This window comes from Amblyomma mixtum, chromosome 4, assembly GCF_055824585.1.
Source record: "Amblyomma mixtum isolate Tamu chromosome 4, ASM5582458v1, whole genome shotgun sequence".
In the NCBI taxonomy this organism is placed as follows: Eukaryota; Metazoa; Arthropoda; class Arachnida; order Ixodida; family Ixodidae; genus Amblyomma; species Amblyomma mixtum.
This window is the reverse complement of record NC_143015.1, coordinates 10,880,350-10,902,723: the sequence shown is the minus strand read 5'-3', so window position 1 is coordinate 10,902,723 and position 22,374 is coordinate 10,880,350. Positions and strand designations below refer to the sequence as shown.

Below are 22,374 nucleotides of genomic sequence, written 5' to 3'. Positions count from 1 at the left end.
ACCTTGTTCTTGGCGCATGATAGCCTTAGGTGCTTATGCGCCATTAAACCCAACACAACACAAGCAAACCACGACGGCGTCATACTGAGAGACTCCCCTGGCAAGCTCCACTGCTACAGACCAGTGCCGGATAATTACCGACGCCTTGAAGCGGATAGCCCTCCAAGGACTGTCCTTTGCCCTTTATGGGCAACCCCCTAAGGGTTACCTCATGCCATGTAAGGGGGAGTTTTGCTCCACTCTGCATGACTTGGCAAGAAATGTTTCCATCACCGGCACCAGAAATTGTACTGTTTGCTTTACCATGCGTTTTACATGTTTGTTTACACTTTACCATTTGGTGCACACATGTTCGATGACGGCGATGCGACATAAGCTGCAAGTCCAATATTTTGCGGGATTAGAGAACGGAAGGCAACAGGAAGGGCTGCTGAGTCACCCCCTAAAAGAGTCGTTTTTCGTTTATTTGTTTTCAATTAAAGGTTTGGTTGGTTTAATAGGGTTTAACGTCCCAAAGCGACTCAGGCTATGAGGGACACCGTAGTGAAGGGCTCCCGAATAACTTCGACCACCTGGGGTTCTTTAACGTGCACTGACATCGCACAACACATGGGCCTCTAGACTTCCGCCTCCATTGAAATTCGGCTGCCGCGGCCGGGATTGAACCCACGTCTTTCGGGTCAGCAGGCGAGCACCATAACCACTGAGCCACCGCATCTTTTTTTTCAATTAAAGGTGACTGCTGTAATCAGTGAAACAATATTCACGCACCTTTACTTTGGTAACATAAGAGTATAGGTTGTGTGAATACATCAGTTTTTACGTCACCTCCGGACACAGGTATATCCTTCTAGGCGGCGTAAAATGGCTGGAAACGTGAGCGGACCGACGCATTCTAAGTGTTCATAGACAGCATGCCCATAGGTATGGTCGTCGCCACTGTGACTGGTATATCCGCATGTCTTGCGTCCCGTCTTGGACAGGCACCGCGCACCCAGCCAATAGCTGTACCGCCTCCGGGAGCACCGTGACACTACTTCACTGGTCCACTATGGCAGACAAGAGGTCGGCGGTATGTTGCTCGGGAAGAGCAACCCAGGTCGCACAACAAAGCCCATCGCTGGAGCACCTTCCATCGCAGGGCAGTGGCGCATCGCTTAACCGCTGCATCACAGCGCCAGGAGGGGTACGAGGACTGCCACGGTTCGATGAATGTAAAGTACAGAATGAACTTCTTCATACATAGGCATTAAAAGGGTTGAAAATTGGGCGAGTTGGTACGAATTCATACTGGTGTGGCACCACAGGGACAGGGACAGAGAAAGAGTGACAACAACACAAGTGCTCAAGCACTTGCGTTGTTGTCACTCTGTCTCTGTCCCTGTCCCTGTGGTGCCACACCAGTATGCATAGGAATTAACCCATTACGCTGGGTGCTTAAGCGCCCCGTCAAATTTTTTTCTTTCACTTTATGTCCAGGCCACCAAAGCACGTGGCTACCGTTTTAAGGCGGAAACCTTTAATGCCTCATCGTTGCAAGCAGGAGTTTTCGACAGAAATGTCACGCTTTTCAATTGGTCGAAATGGTGGTGACTTCACAGTGCGCGAATTTCAAACGCGGCCAAGTAGACGTGCAACCAATTAAGGGGACGGTATAGTGATGCTCCAAGTAAGTGAGACTGAGTTTATTTAATTGCTTAATTAGCCTAATTAGTCACCTTTCTAGTCAGACAACATAATTAAATAAAACTGAGCAGGAAATTGGTCGAGTTGGGGAATCGAATCTGGGTCTCCGGAGTGAGAGGCAAGCACGCTAACCACTCCGCCATGCCAGCTCGATGGTTTGGAATGAACAAAGGCGCGTCTAGTGAATACGGCTTCTTCGTTCACTCCTATCTTCCTCCCTTCCTGTTACAGCGAGGTTCAGGTGTGCACCGAAATATGCGAGACAGATACATTTCCTTTCCTCAAAAACCAATTTACCGACGAGCAAGGCGTAGATCCGAACGGGCGATGGCGTTGTGTGGACTCCCTGGCAGCGTTGCAAGACGCTGTCGCGCTCCACTCTTAGAGGCGAAGCTTAACACCTTAACTACACATCAGTGACAGAAGCAGCAACACTGCGCTTAAGGTTTGGTTTGGTTTATGGGGTTTAACGTTCCAAAGCGACTAAGGCTATGAGAGACGCCGTAGTGAAGGGCTCCGGAAATTTCGACCACCTGGGGTTCTTTAACGTGCACTGACATCGCACAGTACACGGGCCTCTAGAATTTCTCCTCCAAAGAAATTCCAGCCGCCGCGGCCGGGATCGAACCCGCGTCTTTTGGGTCAGCAGCCGAGCACCATAACCGCTGAGCCACCGCGGCGGCACTGCGCTTAAGGCTTTCGCCTCACCGCACTTTAGGTCAACAAAGCGCCCCCCTGAATTTTTAGCTCCCCAGCTGCTGCACTGTTCGCGCGACGAAGACAAGAGCCCACTTAATGATTTAAGACGAAGCACATTGCGAGTGAAAAACCTCTCGGCTGTTCCAGCTTATCTAGTTTATGGTTCCGCTACCACCGCACGCCAAGAACTGTACAAGGTAGAAAAGGCAGAGTGAAATTTAGGCAGCAATCCATCTGCCCCAACTTGACCTTCGAGTGCCCACCATTTCGAAGCAATTTTTCCTTGGCAAGCCCAAGTCCCGAACACCGGTGTGTTAACGTAAGCGTTATCGAACGCTTAATCTTCCTTCCGCAGCGAAAGCTAGATGGCAGACTTTCACGTAGGGAGTGCGAAAACAGATATTACGATTCCATGCTATAAACCGGGGGTGCAAGTTGTATTTTTAGCATACGACGCGAGAGCTCACACCTGCTTGACGTCCCCATTAAGCGTCTCGCACATTGTGTCGGAGCTCGGGGCGATCAACTGGTACACACAAGCGTACCTTTACCAGCTAGTCCTCGTGGATCAGGATTCCACTCTCTCTGGCGTACGCACAGTCGCGGCAGTTTCCAGTCTTGACACATCAGTCCAACTATGAAATTCGACGTGACCCAACCTAAAGCACAACAGAAAAGTTTGGGTCGTCACAACGGATGTTCTTTAATGATTTTGATCAAAAACAGCCGCCGCGGTGCCTCAGTGGTTATCGAACCCGCGTCTTTTGGGTCAGCAGCCGAGCACCATAACCGCTGACCCACCGCGGCGGCCAGCGAAATTCTAGAGGCCCGTTTACTGTGCGATGTCAGTGCATCTTAAAGAACCCCAAGCGCTCGAAATTTCCGGAGCCCTCCACTACGGCATTCCTCATAGCTTGAGTCGCTTTGGGACGTTAAACACCCATAAACCATAAATCGACTTGGATCAGAAACCTATATATTAACCGAAGTTTTGTTGTAAGAACAGAATGCCGTGTACTTGCTGCAGAAATGTACTACAGAACTGGAGACTACAGAAAAGTACTTCAGAAGGAACTACAGTACTACAGAAAAGCTCTACAAAATGATGATGATGATGATGATGATGGATTTTTATTGCGGAAGGGCATCTGTGGCCAAGGGGTGCCATGCCACAAGGTTTTTTTTCTTTTTCATAAGGTGGGGTCAAAGACCGATTTCCCAAGCATTTCGTCCTAAATAAGCCGAGCACCAGGCAGCGGAAAGCTTCTACTCATTGTATCGCCGGCGGGTACCCGGCAGCACTGGGGATCGAACCCCACACCTCCCGAATGCGAGCCGGATACTCGAACGACAAGGCCACCGCTGCGGTACCCTACAAAATAACAGGAATATCTGCCATTGCAACAAAGATACATAACAATGTATTTTTGACACGGTTCTGTCCTTTTTTCCCACTGAGAAACTTACGTGAAAGTCTGCTATCCAGCTTTCGCTGCGGAGGGAAGATTAAGCGTTCGATAACGCTTACGTTAACACACCGGTGTCCGGGACTTGGACTTGCGAAGGAAAAATTTCTTCGAAATGCTGGGCTCTCGAAGATCAAACTGGGGCAGATGGATTGCTGCCTAAATTTCACCCTGCCTTTTCTACCTTGTACAGTTCTTGGCGTGCGGTGGTAGCGGAACCATAAACTAGATAAGCTGGAACAGCCGAGAGGTTTTTCACTCGCAATGTGCTTCGTCTTAAATCATTAAGTGGGCTCTTGTCTTCGTCACGCGAACAGTGCAGCAGCTGGGGAGCTAAACGGTGGACACGTGCTTTGGTGGCCTGGACTCAAAGCGAAAGAAAAGAATTTGACGGGGCACTTAACCGCCCCTTTAAGAGTGTGACGCCATAGCGCAATGGATTAATTCCTATTTTTGCAGAAGTTCATTCTGCACTTTACATTCATCGAACCGTGGCAGTCCTCATGCTCCTCCTGGTGCAGTGGTGCAGCGGTTAAGCGATGCGCCACTGCCGTGCGGTGGCAGGTGCTCCCAGCGGCAGGTCTTATATGACCCAGGTTGCTCTTCGCCAGCAACCAATCATTAATATAACTGCCACGATGGAGAGTTTGCTCACTATCTGGTGGGCAGGTTGTGATGACGCCGCAGGGTCACGTGACCTAAGTGGCCCACCCGTATCCTATAGGTGGCTCTCTGGGGACCACCCACCAGAGGTATGCTCGTCATTTTTCGCTCACAACGCCGACGTCGGATTATCTGGAGTACGGGGCCTTCAACGCTCCCGCGTTAAAGGGTGCAGTTTCACGAACACCAGTCCCGCTCAGAGCTGATGGCAACGTGCCAGCGCTTCGTTTGTTTGTTTCATCATCCTCATCATCAGCCTGACTACGCCCACTGCAGGGCAATGGCCTCTCCCATGTCTCTCCAACTGACCCTCGAAGCGACTCAGGCTATGAGGGACGCCGCAGTGAAGGGCTCCGGAAATTTCCACCACCTGGGGTTCTTTAACGTGCACTGACATCGCACAGCACACGGGCCTCTAGAATCTCGCCTCCATCGAAATCCGGCCGCCGGCCGGGATCGAACCCGCATCTTTCGGGCCAGCAGCCGAACCCTGTAACCACTGAGCCACCACGGCGGGTTGCTAGCCCTTCGTACTAGTCTTTGTACTAGCATTCATCCGTACTCACTTCGTACTAGCACTCGTCCCTACTAGCCAGGCTGGAGCCATGGCTTAGCTCACGAACCTTAGAAGTAAGCTTCGTTGAGTGAAAATGCAAGAGCGATGGTCCCGCTGTGATATATCATCGTCGCCCGCCGTCTTCCACCTTTCTTGCACGGTGTTCGACCAGGTAGCGTTAAGTGGCACTGCTTCAACGTATGGGCCGCAGTCCGCAGTGGACGCTTCGACGAGTCAGCCTTCCGAGACCACCGCATTCCAAGCGCGTGCCTCTGTCTGCGGTGCGCAGGAGGTGCTGGCCGTGTACCTGCAGAACTTCCCGGACAGCGCGACGGCCATCAACCTGAAGGCGTGCAACCACTTCCGCCTCTACAACGGCAAGGCCGCCGAGGTACTGTACAGCACAGACAGATCGTTGTAACGTAATGTAGTTGGACAGAACTGAAGAACGAAGCGGCTAATTCCCCTTAAAGAAGACCCTACAGCCAATGGCGTCCACCCATGCTGATGACGTCATGGTTTATCCCATTGGAGGTGCTAACCTGACGTCTCAGGGGGTGGTGGTTGAAAGGGGATTAACCATGGCTTAATCAGAAAAAATTCAGGGGGGGGGGGGCACTTTGTTGACCTAAAGTGCGGTGTGGCATGGCGGAGTGGTTAGCGTGCTCGTCTCGCCCACCTGAGACCCTGGTTCGATTCCCCAACTCGACCAATTTGCTACTCGGTTTTATTTATTTATCTGGTCTGACTAGAAAGGTTAAATAGGCTAATTGGTCTTTACCATTGTTATAATGCCATCCATCATGTCCTGTCAGTCACCTGTCAGGTGATGGAACTCTAGAATGTTTGACACAATGTCTATGAAACGTCTAGAAACGTCTAACCAATAACTGTGGTTGATAACAGTTAAGGATGACTTGCACATTTCGTGATACTAGTTAATGTATGGTTAGTGATAGTTAACGTGACCTTAACTAGTACGCTGATTAATTAGTGTTAGTTAAGGTACAGGTGCAGTGCACAGTCCCACATGCCACTTTTTAAGTACTACTGGATACCATAGTCATTTATTCATTAAGTTCAATGATATAATCATGAAATCCCTGTATATCATGTTCCGATGTCTTTCGATTGCACCCGATTAAGTGTCGATTGGTTATTGATTGGCATATGCCCATATGAGGCATGCATCCGAAGCGCGGACACATTTGCTAACACGTCTTGGTCACGACAGTATAAGGCATTAAAGGCTTTCGCCTTAATAACCGCGGCATCATGGAAACTGGCCGACGCCATTGGCCGGAGGGCCTTCTTTGAGGGGTATTTGCTGTTTAGTTTCTTTAGTTGTGCCCGACTATAGCGGCGGGCGCCTATTACGGCATAAGCCTTACTTACCCCATTGAGCGAAATTGCCCAAACGAGCCAAAACCCACCTGTGTGTGTGCGTGCGCGCGCGCTTGTGTATTTGTGCAACATCCCAAGGTACCTATAAAAGATGGCGTCCTCATTCAACTTGGCAGTGAGCGAGCTAGCTTTTGTCTTCTCACACGTCGGCAGTCTTAATACTCTCTGCCGACTTTTTGTCGTTGTCCTTCTGGCCCTGTAAATATCGTAGCCGCGCGCAGCCAGAGTGAGCAGTAGGGAGCTGTAACGCAGCGCGGTGTACGGCGCTGGGGAACCAACAGCGCCAGCGCCCCGCCGCGGTGGCTCAGTGGTTACGGTGCTCGGCTGCTGACCCGGAAGACGCGGGTTCGATCCCGGCTGCGGCGGCTGAATTTCGATGAAGGCGAAATTCTAGAGGCCCGTGTGCTGTGCGATGTCAGTGCACGTTAAAGAACCCCAGGTGGTCGAAATTTCTGGAACCCTTCACTACGGCGTCTCTCATAGCCTCAGTCGCTTTAGGACGTTAAACCCCAACAAATCAAATCAAATCAAACCAACAGCGCTAGCGCAGCGCAGGTAAATAAGGCGTCGAGACTTGGGCCTGTGACTCGTTCATGATGCGCGAAAGCAGCTGCTACTGAGCTGCCGGAACATACACAGGTAAAAAGACACGGGACGAAGCTCCTACTTACGGCTGTTTTATGCCTCTGTAAAACGGCGTATCCCCTAGTTTTCTTTTTTCTTTCCCATTACGATATGGAAGAAACAACTGTATCGAGGAGCGACGTGTAAAGACAGTGCACTGTACTAGCATAGCCTCTCTTCCTCTCCTTACCCTAGTGGCATGGATGAAATGGAGACTAGGCCACTGCAAGGCATAATATCAATCGATACCATTACTACTACCCCGCCGTGTATGACTCTTCCTCTCCTTACCCTAGTGGCATGGATGAAATGGAGACTAGGCCACTGCAAGGCATAATATCAATCGATACCATTACTACCCCGCCGTGTATGACGGCGTAACGTTGAACGCGGGAGCGAATTGACAAGCTCAAGCCACGAAAAAACAGCAGCTCTGATTCACCATAAAAGAATGAAAATTCCACCTGTTACTTATAACATTGCGGGATCATTGAGCGCTCTCCATTTCGTGTCTTGCGTTCGTCTGCTTTTGTCATTCTGCCATCGATAAGAGCTGGCGCAGACAGCGCACTGTTGCGAAATCGTCTTCTTGTAGCGAGAGCTACATTGCCCGCAGTCTCACCGTTTCGCTGAGGGCCTTCGGCGCCACTTGTGCGCATGCGCGAGGAGCCGAGTGACGTCAGCCGCGCAGCTGGAGCGCCGCGCCGCTCGCCTCCGACTGAGAGCAGCCGCCGAGTGACGTCGCAGCTTCCAGCGCCACGCGCCGACGCCGCTCGCCTCCTACCGAGAGAGAGACTGCGCATGCACGACACGCAGCTAGCGCGCCCTGCTCTACCGCGCATGCGCGGCAAGGGGATGAGGAGGAAGGTCACGATGTAAAAATGATGATGATGCGGCGGTGGGAAAAACACACTGTCATGGCGGCTAAGGAGAGTGAGGCCGACGCTGTGTTGCGTAGGAGACGGGAGAAACTCGAGTCGTCGGACCATGACGATGAGCAAAACAACTAGACGTAACCAGGGATGCACCGTACCTCTCGCTGCGTATATCCTGGCATAGCTGAACTAAGCCACTGCCATTTTTTTTTTCGTCCGGCATCGACGCATACCATGCGCACTTTTGATCAATTCTTTCAGAAATTCTGTGCTCTATGTAGATGCTCACTGGAAAAAAAAAAGACGACGACGGGATAGAAGCGAGTAATTCAAGACGATTAACCTAGTGCCCCACCGAAACGTACCAGAACGCAAATATTACATTTGTAAACGCCACCTATGTGAGAAATTTTGAGCGCGAAGAAGCCAGCGGTGTTGTCGCAAGTCTTTTTCATGGACTTCCTCTGATCTACGCAATACTGAGTGTTTGATAAGAAGGAATCATGTGGGGCAATTCGTGGACCGTGATTTCACTGACGGCTCGCACCTTGCAGAAGGCTAATCCAATTATGACTAGGAACAACAGCTATGCCTTCAAAAGATAACGACAAGGAACTGGGCACACACCCATTGCTCGCTGCAGGGTAAAGCAGGCCACTACGGTACCTCTTTCTCTCTTTCTTATTTCTCTCCCAACTTCCTCCCTTCCCTTACGGCGCGGTTCAGGTGTCCACCGAGATATGTGAGACAGATACTGCGACATTTCTTTTCCTCAAAAAACAAAAAAAAAACAAGTCTACCACCCGCTTTGTTTAGCAAAAATTACGGGGGGCACTTAAGTTACTTTCGTGCGAGTAATGCGAGAGCACTGCAATCTTATTTCAATTCTATTCTAACTCTATTCTAACTTTATTGTATTCTTATGTAGCATGGTGCAGCTGTAAGTATTAGTACTGACTATTACTCGTTGATATTTCGTATTTTCCCTCCTTTGATGAGGTCACACCCTTTGGACCAACCGCGAGTTTTGCAACGCTGCCACTTTTTAGGCGATGCCGGGTATTCGAGCCGATGAGCTGCCCAATGCTTTCGTATTATAACTGTAGCACTATCAGTCTTATGTGCTCCTGCTTATGTGTTTCGTCAATTATGATTTCTTTCACGCACGTTCTGAATTAAAAAAAAAAACAGCCGGAAAGTCAGGATACATTTTGCAATCACGAAAAATGATTTGTTTTTTTTTTTAATTATAGCCTCTAACAATCCCCCACACCTTTCTCACCTTTTGACAAGAAGTGACAGTGGTGGCCGAACCCCTCTCCTTTTCAGGCGGAGCTGAAGAGCCTTCGGGAGCGGGCTTCACCGACGTTCACCTACGCCCAGGACCTCATCAAGCACAACCTGGTGAGACCGCCCGATTGACTCGAAGCGCTTGGAAGCGAGGACCTCTGAGCAATGGCGTTGGAGCTTTGTTGACTCCTCAGCTGGCAGTACCAGAAAACGATTGAGGGAAAAAAGATTTCATAGTTCCTGGCACAATTTCCAAATGAGGTTGGCAATGATAGTCTTCCGAACAGCCCGAAATGAATTTTCCATGTTTACCTATCAGTGCCGGGAATAACTGATTTCGACTGTGGCCAAAAAGACATCTTTATATAGTGTGCCTCATAGGCTTACGGGAATTTTTAGGATAGTCTAAATCTGGCTCGCTCAACGTGTTTAAAATCGATGTCTTGATATATAGAATCGTTCTTACTTGTTTTTTATTTATTTATTCAATTCTGCAGACCTTTACGGCCCAAGCAGGAGGGGCATACAAATGACATCAGCGTACAGAACGAAGATAGCAAATAATTTCAAAACACTTGTTCTTTGGGCAATAGAATATGAGCGAAACAAGGACTAAACGAGAATGCAAACCGAGCTCTTCATTTGGGAAAGTCAAACATAAACAAACAGAAGTAAGCCAATGAATGAAATATGCAAAAATGAAATGTGAAACTTGTAGCAAGGCAAAAACACGATCAGTTAGGGCAACCAAAAAGCAGACAAGAAAAATATTCAAGAGCAATTCAAGGTTTCAATTGAATCAATGCTGGTTAGAAGAGGCAGAGATAAGTTGTTCCAATCTGTTATCGTGCGAGGAAAAAACGAATATTTAAAAACATTACTTCTGGTGCTGTATGGCGTTAGAGAGTCATCGTGTCGATGTCGTGTTCGGCGTGCCGTAAGTGGTGTTATGTACGGATCAGGAGTTAGAGCAAGAAGGTTATTTTTAAGAAGGAACATAAATTTTAAGCGCTGAATTTTCTTCTCAGTTCCAGTGTCGGTATTCCATGTTGTTTCATTAGTGCTGTCGGGGAATCAGTTGTACGGTACTTCAAAAAAATAAACCTGACTGCCTTACGCTGGATTCTTTCGAGAGCGTCAATGTTAGTTTTGGTATAAGGGTCCCATACTACGCATGCATATTCAAGTTTTGGTCTTATTAATGATGTATAAGCTAAAAGTTTAGTTTCGGCGGGGGCATGCTTCAATTTATGACGGAGAAGGCAAAGTTTCCGAAAAGCTGTGTCACGGAAGAGGCCTTCAGAAGTGCAATCCGTGCGCCTATCAGAATAATTGCCTAATGAGCCCAGGTCTCGATTGTCTTCAAGCCGCAACATCGCTGCGAGGATCCTACATGTGCGCGGAGAGGCCTGCGCGGCCAATGACGGCGGCAGCAGTTTCGTGCGATGTCATGTCCGCACCTGCATGAGGTTCCTGTGGCAGCGGCTCTGAATCCTTTGACGTCATTACTTTTGTACCACAGCCGCTCCCACCGGTATCAACTTCCCCACGCCCCCTGTACACATGTATATCGGTGTCAAATTCTAGGGCTCACTAGAACTTGCTTTTGGCCTCGCTTCATATCCGGCCTTTGACAATACATGCAGGACATAACAGCGAGACAAGGCATGCACTTACTTCCTTCTTTCTTTTGCCCTCTTCCTCTGTTTAATGTCGTTTCTGCCGCACGCTGCATGCTGTCTTCCCATTGTGATGCACTGGACGGACGACGCTCTACTGGCCGTCACTTGCAATTCGTTCAGGCCCGTTAATCAGTCTGCTTCTAGAAAAACTTAACGTCATTTGTGGAAACATGACGGGATACCAGCGAGAACATCCTCCCGTGGTGACTAACCGGTTCTTGCGTTGAGCTGTTGACCCGTGGTGAGAGCGCGGTCCACACCTGACCTCGTCGTAACGGCCTTATCCCGATGGAGGCTCAAAGTCAAAGTCAAAGTGTTTATTTAGACAACTCAAAGGTACAGTTGCCTAGGGCGCAGACTAAAAGGCAAAAGGATGCCTGACAAAGAGTCCACGCCCTTCTTGCTCCCATTCGAGAGCACAAGACATTCAGCGCATGAAATAGACACAAAAACGAAAATGGAAATACATAAAGGATTGGGTAACAGTGAACTGCAGTAATTTCATCTTAAACATTTATCTACAGTTGGAGAAGTACTATGAGAGACAACAATAAAAAAGAAAAAAAGAAGTGGTTATGCCTGGAGTGACAACAGATACATGGTGATGCAATTTTTGAAAGCTTTCAATGATTTGCTTTCTTGAATAATGTTTACAGCAGGATGGTGATCGTTTAAAAAACTGGAAATTCTGTAGCTAAGTTTCTGGGCGCCGTAGTTAGTACGTATTTTTTCCTTATTATAACTTATGTGCCGTATGTTGTAGCTGTGTGGTTTCGTGAGATACTTATGACAAAAGGCGGCAGGATCAGAATGCATTTGTTGGTAAGTGGCTAACGCTATCTTTTTGTTTATAACATTCCACAGTGTAAGCAATTGGTGTTTCCTAAACAATGGGGCAGTGTGGCTAAGGTATGGTGCATTATCCATTAGTCGCAGAAATTTCTTTTGTAATAAGCATATGTTTTCTATGCTTGTTTTAGGTGCTGTGCCCCAAACAAGAAGACAATAGTGGAAACGCGAATGTACCAGTGTGTAGTATAGTTGTTTCTTTAGCCACATAGGCAAAAGGTCCTTTAATTTATACATGATACCATGCTACATACATACATGCTACATGCAAATGCCCCCGTGCGCTCACATTTGCACGTACTTCAAAGAACTTCAGTTGCGGAGACTCTTCACTGCTGTGCTCCTCTTAGTCCAAGCCAGCATACTGCACGAAGATCGTGATATGCTGCAGGTGGTAGTCTTTTCTGATCGTAGCTTTGCCTTCTAAACGTACATTGGGCGCACAGTTCGATGGTGCCGTTCAAGGCGCCCCCCTCATTCGGCCGCTGCATCTGCCTTCCCCCATCCCTTGCCCCACCGCAGGTGGTGTTCCGCGGGGGCGAGGGTGCTCTGCAGGTGCTGCCCTCGCTGGTCGGGGCCGTCCCTGAGGCCCGCCTTAACCTCGTCATCTACTACCTCAAGCAAGGTAGGGAGCTCGAGTACACTACAGTCCACTCCTTCCTTGGAGTCTACGTTAGTCTTGTCCACGCGCTAGACCATAGTGGTCTCGGCGGAGGCACTGCTGTTCATACACGTGGACACAGAGGGGAAACCAAAATGCAGTGCCGTACCCCCTCTCCCGCCAGTAGGCATGCAGGGAGGGAGAGGACGCATATTTTGTGCCATATGCTCCCCTGCTCCTCCCCAGAAGTCACGAACCGGAAGGCGCTTCCGTCAACCTTGCTCCGTGGAGAGAATTGTGTACACCTACAGCACTTCCGTACAGCACTTACGGCCTCACTCTTTCAGAAGCAACGCATTACAAGTGCCTCGGTCCATGGATCACTAATAATTTGTCATGGACGAAACACATCGACACTGTCACAGCTAACGCTCTTCGGGAACTGTTTTTTCTCAGATCTTTAAAATCAGCAACACCAACTGTACAATCTCTTGCATATAACACCATAATCCGCCCAGCACTTGAATATGCAGTCATAGTTTGGGACCCGTTCACTGCATCGAACATCAACAAACTGGAACGCATTCAACGGAAAGCAGCAAGGTTCATATTCAATAAATATGGTCGTGTTTCTATCACTGAATTGGTTCGACAATGTGGCTTCCCGTGAATAAGTGAGAGACATCGCATATGTAGGTTAAAATACTTTTTTTTTCAGTTACTAGCAGGACATGACACTCTTAACACCACTGGTGTCTTTACTTTTTCGACAGGTTATAAACCAAGACAACGACATGACAGAACTATATTGCCCCTAAACTCAAAAATTAATTACGCTTACTTCCCACGAACTATAAGTGATTGGAATAACCTCACCAACGATGCAGTCACGCAGAAATCATTAAAATCTTTTGAAGAGCACCTGAGATAATGTACTGATATTGTTTTGCTTTTGTGTATGTGAAATTATGTACATGTACCCACCATGCTAAGGTCTTGAACAAAGACCGCAGTATGTATAAATAAATAAATTAAAAATATGTGCGTCAGAAAACTCATTCGGACATGTACCTCTGTGACTAAGCCCCCAAACTAAAGAGCAGGGCGCACTTTTGAGGAGGAGGAAAACTTTTATTCCTATTTACAGCGAGAGGTCGATGGGGCGAGCCGGAAGGGCCCGCCCCTCACAAACAAACGCAAGATTCGGACACCCGCCATTCTATCTGCAGCTTAGCAGACACGCTTGGACAGCGGTGAGTATATGCAGCATGAGTAGGAGCTGGGGGAGGAAGAGGAGGAGGAGGAAAGGTGGGGAGGTTAACCGGTAGACGAAACTAGTTGCTATCCTGCACTGGAGGAAAGGGATGAGGAGATATAAAGGTGAGAGAGAAAAGGGAGAGATAAGAAAAAGCAGAAGGCCAAAAAGCTGCGGCAAAGTCACAGCCTGTCATGCAGGCCCGACACACTCAAGGACCGCAGGAGGACCTGACAGGCCCTCCCCGCCGATGATCGCCGCGGTCAGGGTCCAAGGGTCTCGAACTCCGTTAGCGGGCATGAATTGATGTGTTCCAGCGCGCGGAGTAGAGGATGTCTTGCAGAACTTCACGCTGGGCATTCACAAAGAATATGAGATATTGCCTCATCGCGGCCACAGATGTCAAATGTAACGTTATCAGCCATGATAACCCAGACAAGATAACCACTTGTCCTTAAATGTAACGGACTGGATTCCAAAGAAGGCAAGCGTAGCAGGGGCGGCAGAATGTTAGGTGGGCGGATGAGATTAAGAGGTAATACAGATTGTAAATAATTGTTAAATGCGTTCGCTATTACGAATGCGTCATTAGTAGCAACATCATCGTTGATTAAGCGATTAGGGGCTTCGGAACGAGGTAAAATTGATTTCCGAAATCTGCGAGGGTTACTTTTATCAAGCTATGCAGTTTGACAAGAAACTAGAAGTCTTTCGCAGAGTTAGCTTTCAGTCGAAGTTCCTCTTTCGCTTCTTCAAAGTGGCCTCCTTCAAGAGTTTCCAGAACGCTTCGACCGTGGCAGCTTGTTGACACGTCATGTCAAATGGAGCCATTTCTTGGTAATCCAGGGTAGACTGACATTTGTCTTTTTTGTTCTTAATGGTGCATGACGCTGTATGCATTCCTGGACTACGTTTTCAAGGAAAGTAAATGACATCACTACAGCGCTAAGTTGTTCAAATATTTCATATCGGTTATGGACAAGTCGTCAGCGCGTGCAAAATTACGAAACGTAGTGTAAACGTACTGAGTTTTGCGAAGCGAACAAGGAATTGAGATGACAACTGCTTTATGTTCAGATAAACCTTTAGTAACTTCACACTGCACATCATTTTGAAGCAGGGAATCACTGATAAAGACCAAATGTAAAATCACATTACCACAAGTGATACCCAAAGTTACTCAAAGGTCGAACGACAGCTCTGGCATGGCTAGACAGAGGGCCGCGACTCCACTTCCCTGGCTAATGAACCAAGCGCACCCAAATCGCCAAGGTCAAATTTTGGCAATGGCCCGCGCTAGACATGGATGTCCCCATCGTGTCGGGCACGCTCAGTAATTGTAGGACAGCGATTTTGGTACAAATCGGTAAAGGTGAAATTTCGGCCGTGACCTAAGCCAAAGGCTAAGCGGCTTTGCAAGGTCACGCCAAGGTCAACCTTATGCACATCTCGGAAATCGACTGTTTCGTCTGGTAGAGCTACCGCTCTAAAAGCTCGTGACAGCGTGACACTTGAGAACTTGATATAAAAGGAGCGCGTTGAACTTAATAAATGACACAGAGGAAGGCACCCTTCATTCAGGGCTTAGTTTAAGACGAGGTGCTAGGGGGCGACGATTGCTGGAAATGTATGGCGAGCGAAGCAGGTGACCGCTTTCAGTGCTGGCCTCGGCCTTCACAAATCGCCCTCGGCCGCAGACAACATCCAGGAGGCGCACAACCTGATCAAGGACCTGGAGCCCACCGTCCCGCACGAGTACATCCTCAAGGGGGTTGTCAACGCCGCCATCGGACAGGCACAGGGCTCGGTGAGTTACCGCCAGCGGACACGTCCACGCTCCTGGTACTCCATACCCCGTTTGCGCCTTCAACGCGATCACCTGCTAGAACTCCCAGTGTGTCGTCCGCAGGCCAGTAATGACAAGTGGCTTGCTCGCGACCACCCTTCATGGTGGGGCGGATGCATTATTACCAGTGTCGCTGGACTCCGGGAAGCCGGTTAACTGTCTTAGGTAGTAAGCTGGTAAACTAATTTCTAACTTTTTAACTAACAGAGATAGGCAATTGGTTGCAATTAGAAATTCGTAACCGGTCGTATGGGTCATAATATCAGTCAAGAAATAATTGACTTTTGAATGACACAGTGAGAAATCGGCTGTAAATTAATTTTTTTGTTGCTTGAGTTTTAATCCACTTGTAGTCAGTTAAATTTATAAAGGGTCATATCAGTCAAGAAAATAATGACCTTTTATAGACCAAAGTCATTAGGATTAAGAGTATTGATAGACTTTTTATAGACTCCATAAATATTCTATAAACAGTTGATTGCATCTCAGTGTGCACTTTTGTAAGGCGCTCGAGCCGGTGGGTCTGCACGACGCTACCGTGATGAGTGCCACCGCCCTGCAGCGACGCTGTTGTTGGGGTGAGAAAGCAGGCCACGGGCCTTCTCCCTGCTCTAGCTGGTGTTGGCGAATTGCATTATTCACTGCGAGTAATCCCTAGCATAAGTATTTTCGAAGCAATTTGCATACGTACCCGCTTTTGGCACCATTGTGATCGTGCACTAGGAAGCAATGCGAGCCCACGAGTCAACAGTGCCTCTTCGTGTTCGCGTGCTTCCAGTTCTACTGCTGTGCCATCTGTTTTCGTTCACTGTTCAGCCGAGGACTAACGCGCGCTGTGTACAAAGGTTCGTTGCTCTCAGGCTGCCTCGATAAGTTACGTGAGTTTCTTTTCAGTCATGTAACTAGGAGCACACGCCTGATAATGACTGGCGATTTCAACTTGCCACATCTTGATTGGGGATCTACTACGCCTAGGCATACAGAAATTTCTAGCGCGGAAAAATTACTGGGTATTGCTTTCTTTTACAATTTGAGACAAATTGTTAGACAACCTACACGGATATCGTCTCAATCAGAGTCATTAATAGACTTGGTTTTCCTCTCAAATAAAGTAGGCGATATTGAAACAAATGTTACCGATAGAATATCTGATCATAAAATTATTTTCCTGAATGTGCTTACATCTGCGAACGTTCCTGCGGAACCTATGGCTCGAGTAGAATTCAAAGAGTACGGGAAGGCCGATGATACATACATCCTGGATTACCTGGAAACTTGTTTTGATGAATCTGAAAGCGCCTCTGCAAATGAATCAGTTGAATGGTTAAGGCAGCGTCTTGAAATTATCATCAGTACTTGTGTCGACCGGTATGTTCCAACTAGGCTTAAGAAAACAAAGCAGCGCAACCTATGGGTCACCAGAGATATCATTCACGCGAAACGCAAGTTGAACAGATTGCGTAGAAAGAAGGCCGACTCCAACGACATACAGGTTTTACGTCAAAAAAATTAAAATGTTGCTATCGGCTGCTAAAGAAAGATTTTTTAATCACAATCTTAGTGGTTTTCTGAGAAATTCTTTAGAAAAATTTTGGCGCTATCTTGATCAAAGAAAAGAAAGAGTAAAGCAGGTAACAGTGGGAGCCGAACTTATTGCAGATAAAGCATGTTGACGGGCTAGTTGGTTATTCATCTTGAAACTTGGGAAAAAACCCACCTAGGCGCAAATGATTTCACGACACAAAAAGAGACGAGGAGACAACGGACAGGCGCCATCCGTTGTCTCCTCGTCTCTTTTTGTGTCGTGAAATCATTTGCGCCTAGGTGGGTTTTTTCCCAAGTTTCAAGATTATTGCATATAAATCGAATATAGCTGACCACTTCAATAATTATTTCCAATCGGTATTCGCAAGAAACACGAGCCAAAGCGACGCACACGACGAAGCACATTTTCGTGAAACGTCTATCGATGATATCAGTTTTACTCAGAGCGGCATGTTTCAGCAGCTGATGGAATTAGACGAAAAGAAAGCTATCGGTCCGGATGGAATACGTACATGCTTCTTGAAACGGTATGCTTAATGGATGTCCTTCTACTTGGCAATTACTATATTCCGAAAATCACTCGTAACTCGTTATCTGCCGCAAGACTGGCGCACTGCCATTGTTATCCCGTATATAAAAGTGGCAATCGCAAACTCATGAACAACTATCGACCTATGTCACTTCAATCTGCTGTAAGCTAATGGAACATGTTATTGCGAAACATATTATCATTTTTTAGAAGCAAACGGACTACTTTCTGAATGTCAGCAAGGGTTCCGTCGAGGGTTTTCAACCGCGACACAGTTAATTGAGACAATACATGACCTTTCTAAAGCTATAGATGACCGGGGACAGATTGATGTTATTTGTGTAGATTTTGAAAAAGCCTTTGATAAGGTTCCTCATGGCAAATTACCCCTCAAAGTGCGAAGGGCTGGCATTAATGGAGACATCCTTAGATGGATAGAAGCACACCTGGCGAAACGCAAACAGACGGTACGTGTTGACAACTGCGAATCTGGCTTTTTGGATGTATATTCTGGTGTACCACAGGGGCCACTGCTGGGGCCACTGCTGTTTCTAGTTTATATCAAAGATGTAGTAGCTGCTGTTGGAAACTCTGTTAAACTAAAACTGTTTGCGGATGATTGCCTCATTTATGCACCTATCACATGTGAAGGAGATCAGATTAACATTAACCAAAACCTGCAGGCTTTTGCACTTTGCTGTGAGAAATGGGAAATGAAAATTAACTTCAATGAGACCCACGTCCCACGTCCGCCGCTTAAGGACGTGGGTGGCACTGGTGAACACTCCCAAGGTTAGGTTATTTATAAACATAAATACCCCCCGAAAGCAGAAGGTTTGACAGCCGTCGCCGTAGCTCAGCGGTAGAGCACCGGACGCGTAATTCGGAGGTCGTGGGTTCGGATCCCACCGGTGGCATGTGGTTGTTTTTCTTCTGTTTTTCTAATCAATTAGCTTTAAGCGATAACATATTCATCATCATCAGCCTGACTACACCCACTGCAGGGCAAAGGCCTCTCCCATGTCTCTCCAATTAACCCTGTTCTTTGTCAGTTGCCGCCACTGTATCCCCGCAAACTTCTTAATCTCATCCGCCCACCTAACTTTCTGCCGTCCCCTGCTACGTTTGCTTTCTCTTGGAATCCACTCCGTTACCCTTAAGGACCAGCGGTTATCTTGCCTTCGCATTACAAGCCCATTTCTTCCTCTTGATTTCAACTAAGATGTCATTAACCCGCGTTTGTTCCCTCACCCACTCCGCCCTCTTCCGATCTCTTAACGTTACACCTATCATTTTCCTTTCCATAGCTCGCTGCATTGTTCTTAACTTAAGCTGAACCCTCTTTGTTAGCCTCCACGTTTCTGCCCCATAGGTGAGTACCGGTAGGATACAGCTGTTGTATACTTTTCTCTCCAGGGATATTGGTAAGCTACCATTCATGATCTGAGAGAACCTGCCATATGCGCTCCACCCCATTCTTATTCTTCTAGTTATTTCCCTCTCATGATCCGGATCTGCGGTCACTACCTGCCCTAAGTAGACATATTCTCTTACTACTTCCAGCACCTCGCTACCAATGGCGAACTGCTGTTCCCTTGCTAGGCTGTTGAACATTACTTTGGTTTTCTGCATGTTAATTCTTAGCCCCACCGTTCTGCTCTGCCTGTCTAACTGATTGATCATGCTTTGCAGTTCTTGTCCTGAGTGGCTTAGCAAGGCAATGTCATCAGCGAATCGCAAATTACTCAGGTATTCTCCATTAACTCTTATCCCCAACTGTTCCCATTCCAGTCCCCGGAATACCTCCTGTAAGCAGGCAGTGAAGAGCATTGGCGAGATCGTGTCTCCCTGCCTGACACCTTTCCGTATTGGAATTTTATTGCTGACTTTATGGAGAAGCAAGATATGTTGCTGGGCGAGTTGGTTGGGGAACATCTTGAGAACAAACAGCGCTTACAGACAAAGGACCAGAACAAGAAGGACACACAACTGCGCTGACTAACAACTTTTATTTGGGAAGGGAGCCGATCCGCACCTTTTATACAGGACTGGAGGGAGTGAAGCGCATGCGCAAAGATCAGGAAAGGGGGAGCACGGAAAGTGCCAACACATAGACCAAGTATTCTTATCGTCACTGATAACCAATAACGCAGCAAAAAACAAGCGAGAAAAGCAGGGGAGACAAAGGCAGGGAGCGTTAAGAAACAATTCTAAAAGATCTAAAAGATCCTGAGCAAGCCAACAACCAACACGGCTAAACGAATGACGATGAAAGGTGACAAAGATAAAGGCACTAAAAACTGAACAGACTGAAGCATAAAAGGTGCAGGAAAAGCCTGCGGAAGATGTAAAAAATCGGCACGGCTGAAAGATGACGGAATTAAAAGCATTAAAACAGATAAAAGCAAAAACCTGAGAAGCCGAAATTGAACAGACAACAGATCTCTAAAGACAAGCAATGAATCGAAAAAACGTGTGGGCGATAAAACCTAAGGTGAAATAACAGAAAACTTTTTACATAAATGTTTAGGATAAAAACCATGGTAATAAAAAACACGGGATAAAACCAAAATAATGCGCAGTAGCTTTATGCTCAGCAGAGCATAAAGCTACTGCTGAGGATAAAAGGTCCGGTAATTTGGCCATCCACTGCCGTGATTGCAGTCCTTGCCGTCGCATCTCCCCCACTTTCAAGGAAACAGATATTCTGGCGAAAAACGTAAATCAACTGACCCGAGAAATCATTGAAGCAGCCACTATTATCAAGCTAAAAGATGAGTGCGTTAGCACGCCGTCAGTTGCCCTGTTAGACAAAGAGTGTTCATTCCTCTCTGCTTCGATTTGATTCAGCGCATTATTTTGGTTTTATCCCGTGTTTTTTATTACCATGGTTTTTATCCTAAACATTTATGTAAAAAGTTTTCTGTTATTTCACCTTAGGTTTTATCGCCCACACGTTTTTTCGATTCATTGCTTGTCTTTAGAGATCTGTTGTCTGTTCAATTTCGGCTTCTCAGGTTTTTGCTTTTATCTGTTTTAATGCTTTTAATTCCGTCATCTTTCAGCCGTGCCGATTTTTTACATCTTCCGCAGGCTTTTCCTGCACCTTTTATGCTTCAGTCTGTTCAGTTTTTAGTGCCTTTATCTTTGTCACCTTTCATCGTCATTCGTTTAGCCGTGTTGGTTGTTGGCTTGCTCAGGATCTTTTAGATCTTTTAGAATTGTTTCTTAACGCTCCCTGCCTTTGTCTCCCCTGCTTTTCTCGCTTGTTTTTTGCTGCGTTATTGGTTATCAGTGACGATAAGAATACTTGGTCTATGTGTTGGCACTTTCCGTGCTCCCCCTTTCCTGATCTTTGCGCATGCGCTTCACTCCCTCCAGTCCTGTATAAAAGGTGCGGATCGGCTCCCTTCCCAAATAAAAGTTGTTAGTCAGCGCAGTTGTGTGTCCTTCTTGTTCTGGTCCTTTGTCTGTAAGCGCTGTTTGTTCTCATTATGGAGAACTATAGTAGCTGTGCAATCGTTATAAATATCTTCCAATATTTTCACATTGCACTCTTCTACACCCTGATTCCGCAATGCCTGCATGACAGCTGAGGTTTCCACTGAGTCAAATGCTTTCTCGTAATCAATGAAGGCTATATATAGGGGTTGGTTATATTCTGCGCATTTCTCTATCACCTGATTGATAGTGTGAATGTGGTCTATTGTCGAGTATCCTTTACGAAAGCCTGCCTGATCATTTGGTTGACTAAAGTCCAAGGTTGTCCTGACTCTATTAGCGATTACCTTAGTAAATACCTTGTAGGCAACGGACAATAAGCTGATTGGTCTGTAATTCTTCAAGTCCTTGACGTCTCCTTTTTTATGAATTAAGATAATGTTAGCGTTCTTCCAAGCTTCTGGTACTCTCGAGGTCACAAGGCATTGCGTATACAGGGTGGCTAGTTTTTGTAGCACAATCTCTCCTCCGTCCTTCAACAAATCTGCTGTTACCTGATCCTCACCAGCTGCTTTCCCTCTTTGCATTGCTCCTAAGGCTTTCTTTACTTACTCCTTCGTTACTGGCAGGATGTCCCATTGCTGTGCTCGACTGCCTCCCTCAGTAACTTGATGATTACATTCTCTACTGTATAGATTTGTGTAGAACTCTTCGGCTAATTCAACTATCTCATCCATATTGCTGATGACATTGCCCTGTTTGTCTTTTAGCGCATACATCTGGTTTTTACCTATGCCCAGTTTTCTCCTCACTGATTTTAGGCTACCTCCGTTCCTTAGATCATGCTCGATTTTCTCCATGTTAAACTTTCTTATGTCGTCTACCTTGCGCTTATTTATTAACTTCGATAACATATTCAGTAATATTCTAAATTGATCAACACCACAAAATAAATAAATAAATTAAAAATCCCCTGTGCCCCTTGGTTTCTGTGGCTGTTGGCTTCCCTCATATTTATAACGAGCCCCTCATTCCCCTTTCCTTGTCTGCTTAATTGCTTAACGAGGGCCTCGGTTCTGGCAGTCTTGATGCCTTAGGAAGCATAAGGGGGTTCTCACACAGCTTCCACCCTCGCCGTTCGATGACGTTCTACGTCACATCAACGGTAACTCAGGACGTGCTACGTCCGCCGCTTAAGGACGTGGGTGGCGCTGGTGAACACTCCCAAGGTTAGGTTATTTGTAAACATAAATACCCCCCGAAAGCAGAAGGTTTGACAGCCGTCGCCGTAGCTCAGCGGTAGAGCACCGGACGCGTAATTCGGAGGTCGTGGGTTCGGATCCCACCGGTGGCATGTGGTTGT

At 47.1% G+C, this 22,374-nt stretch overlaps 1 protein-coding gene across 3 annotated transcripts in view; it reads left to right on the top strand.

Moving 5' to 3' along the window:
- The window catches only part of Ttc26 (tetratricopeptide repeat domain 26), a 127,015-nt gene that overhangs the window by 43,725 nt on the left and 60,916 nt on the right, over nt 1-22,374 (top strand). For all 3 annotated transcript variants that reach the window (XM_089586185.1, XM_089586184.1, XM_089586182.1), the window contains exons 6-9: nt 5,360-5,461; nt 9,303-9,377; nt 12,317-12,419; nt 15,348-15,457. In XM_089586185.1, the coding sequence (XP_089442311.1) occupies nt 5,360-5,461; nt 9,303-9,377; nt 12,317-12,419; nt 15,348-15,457 (390 nt within the window). The remainder of the gene's footprint in view (nt 1-5,359; nt 5,462-9,302; nt 9,378-12,316; nt 12,420-15,347; nt 15,458-22,374) is intronic.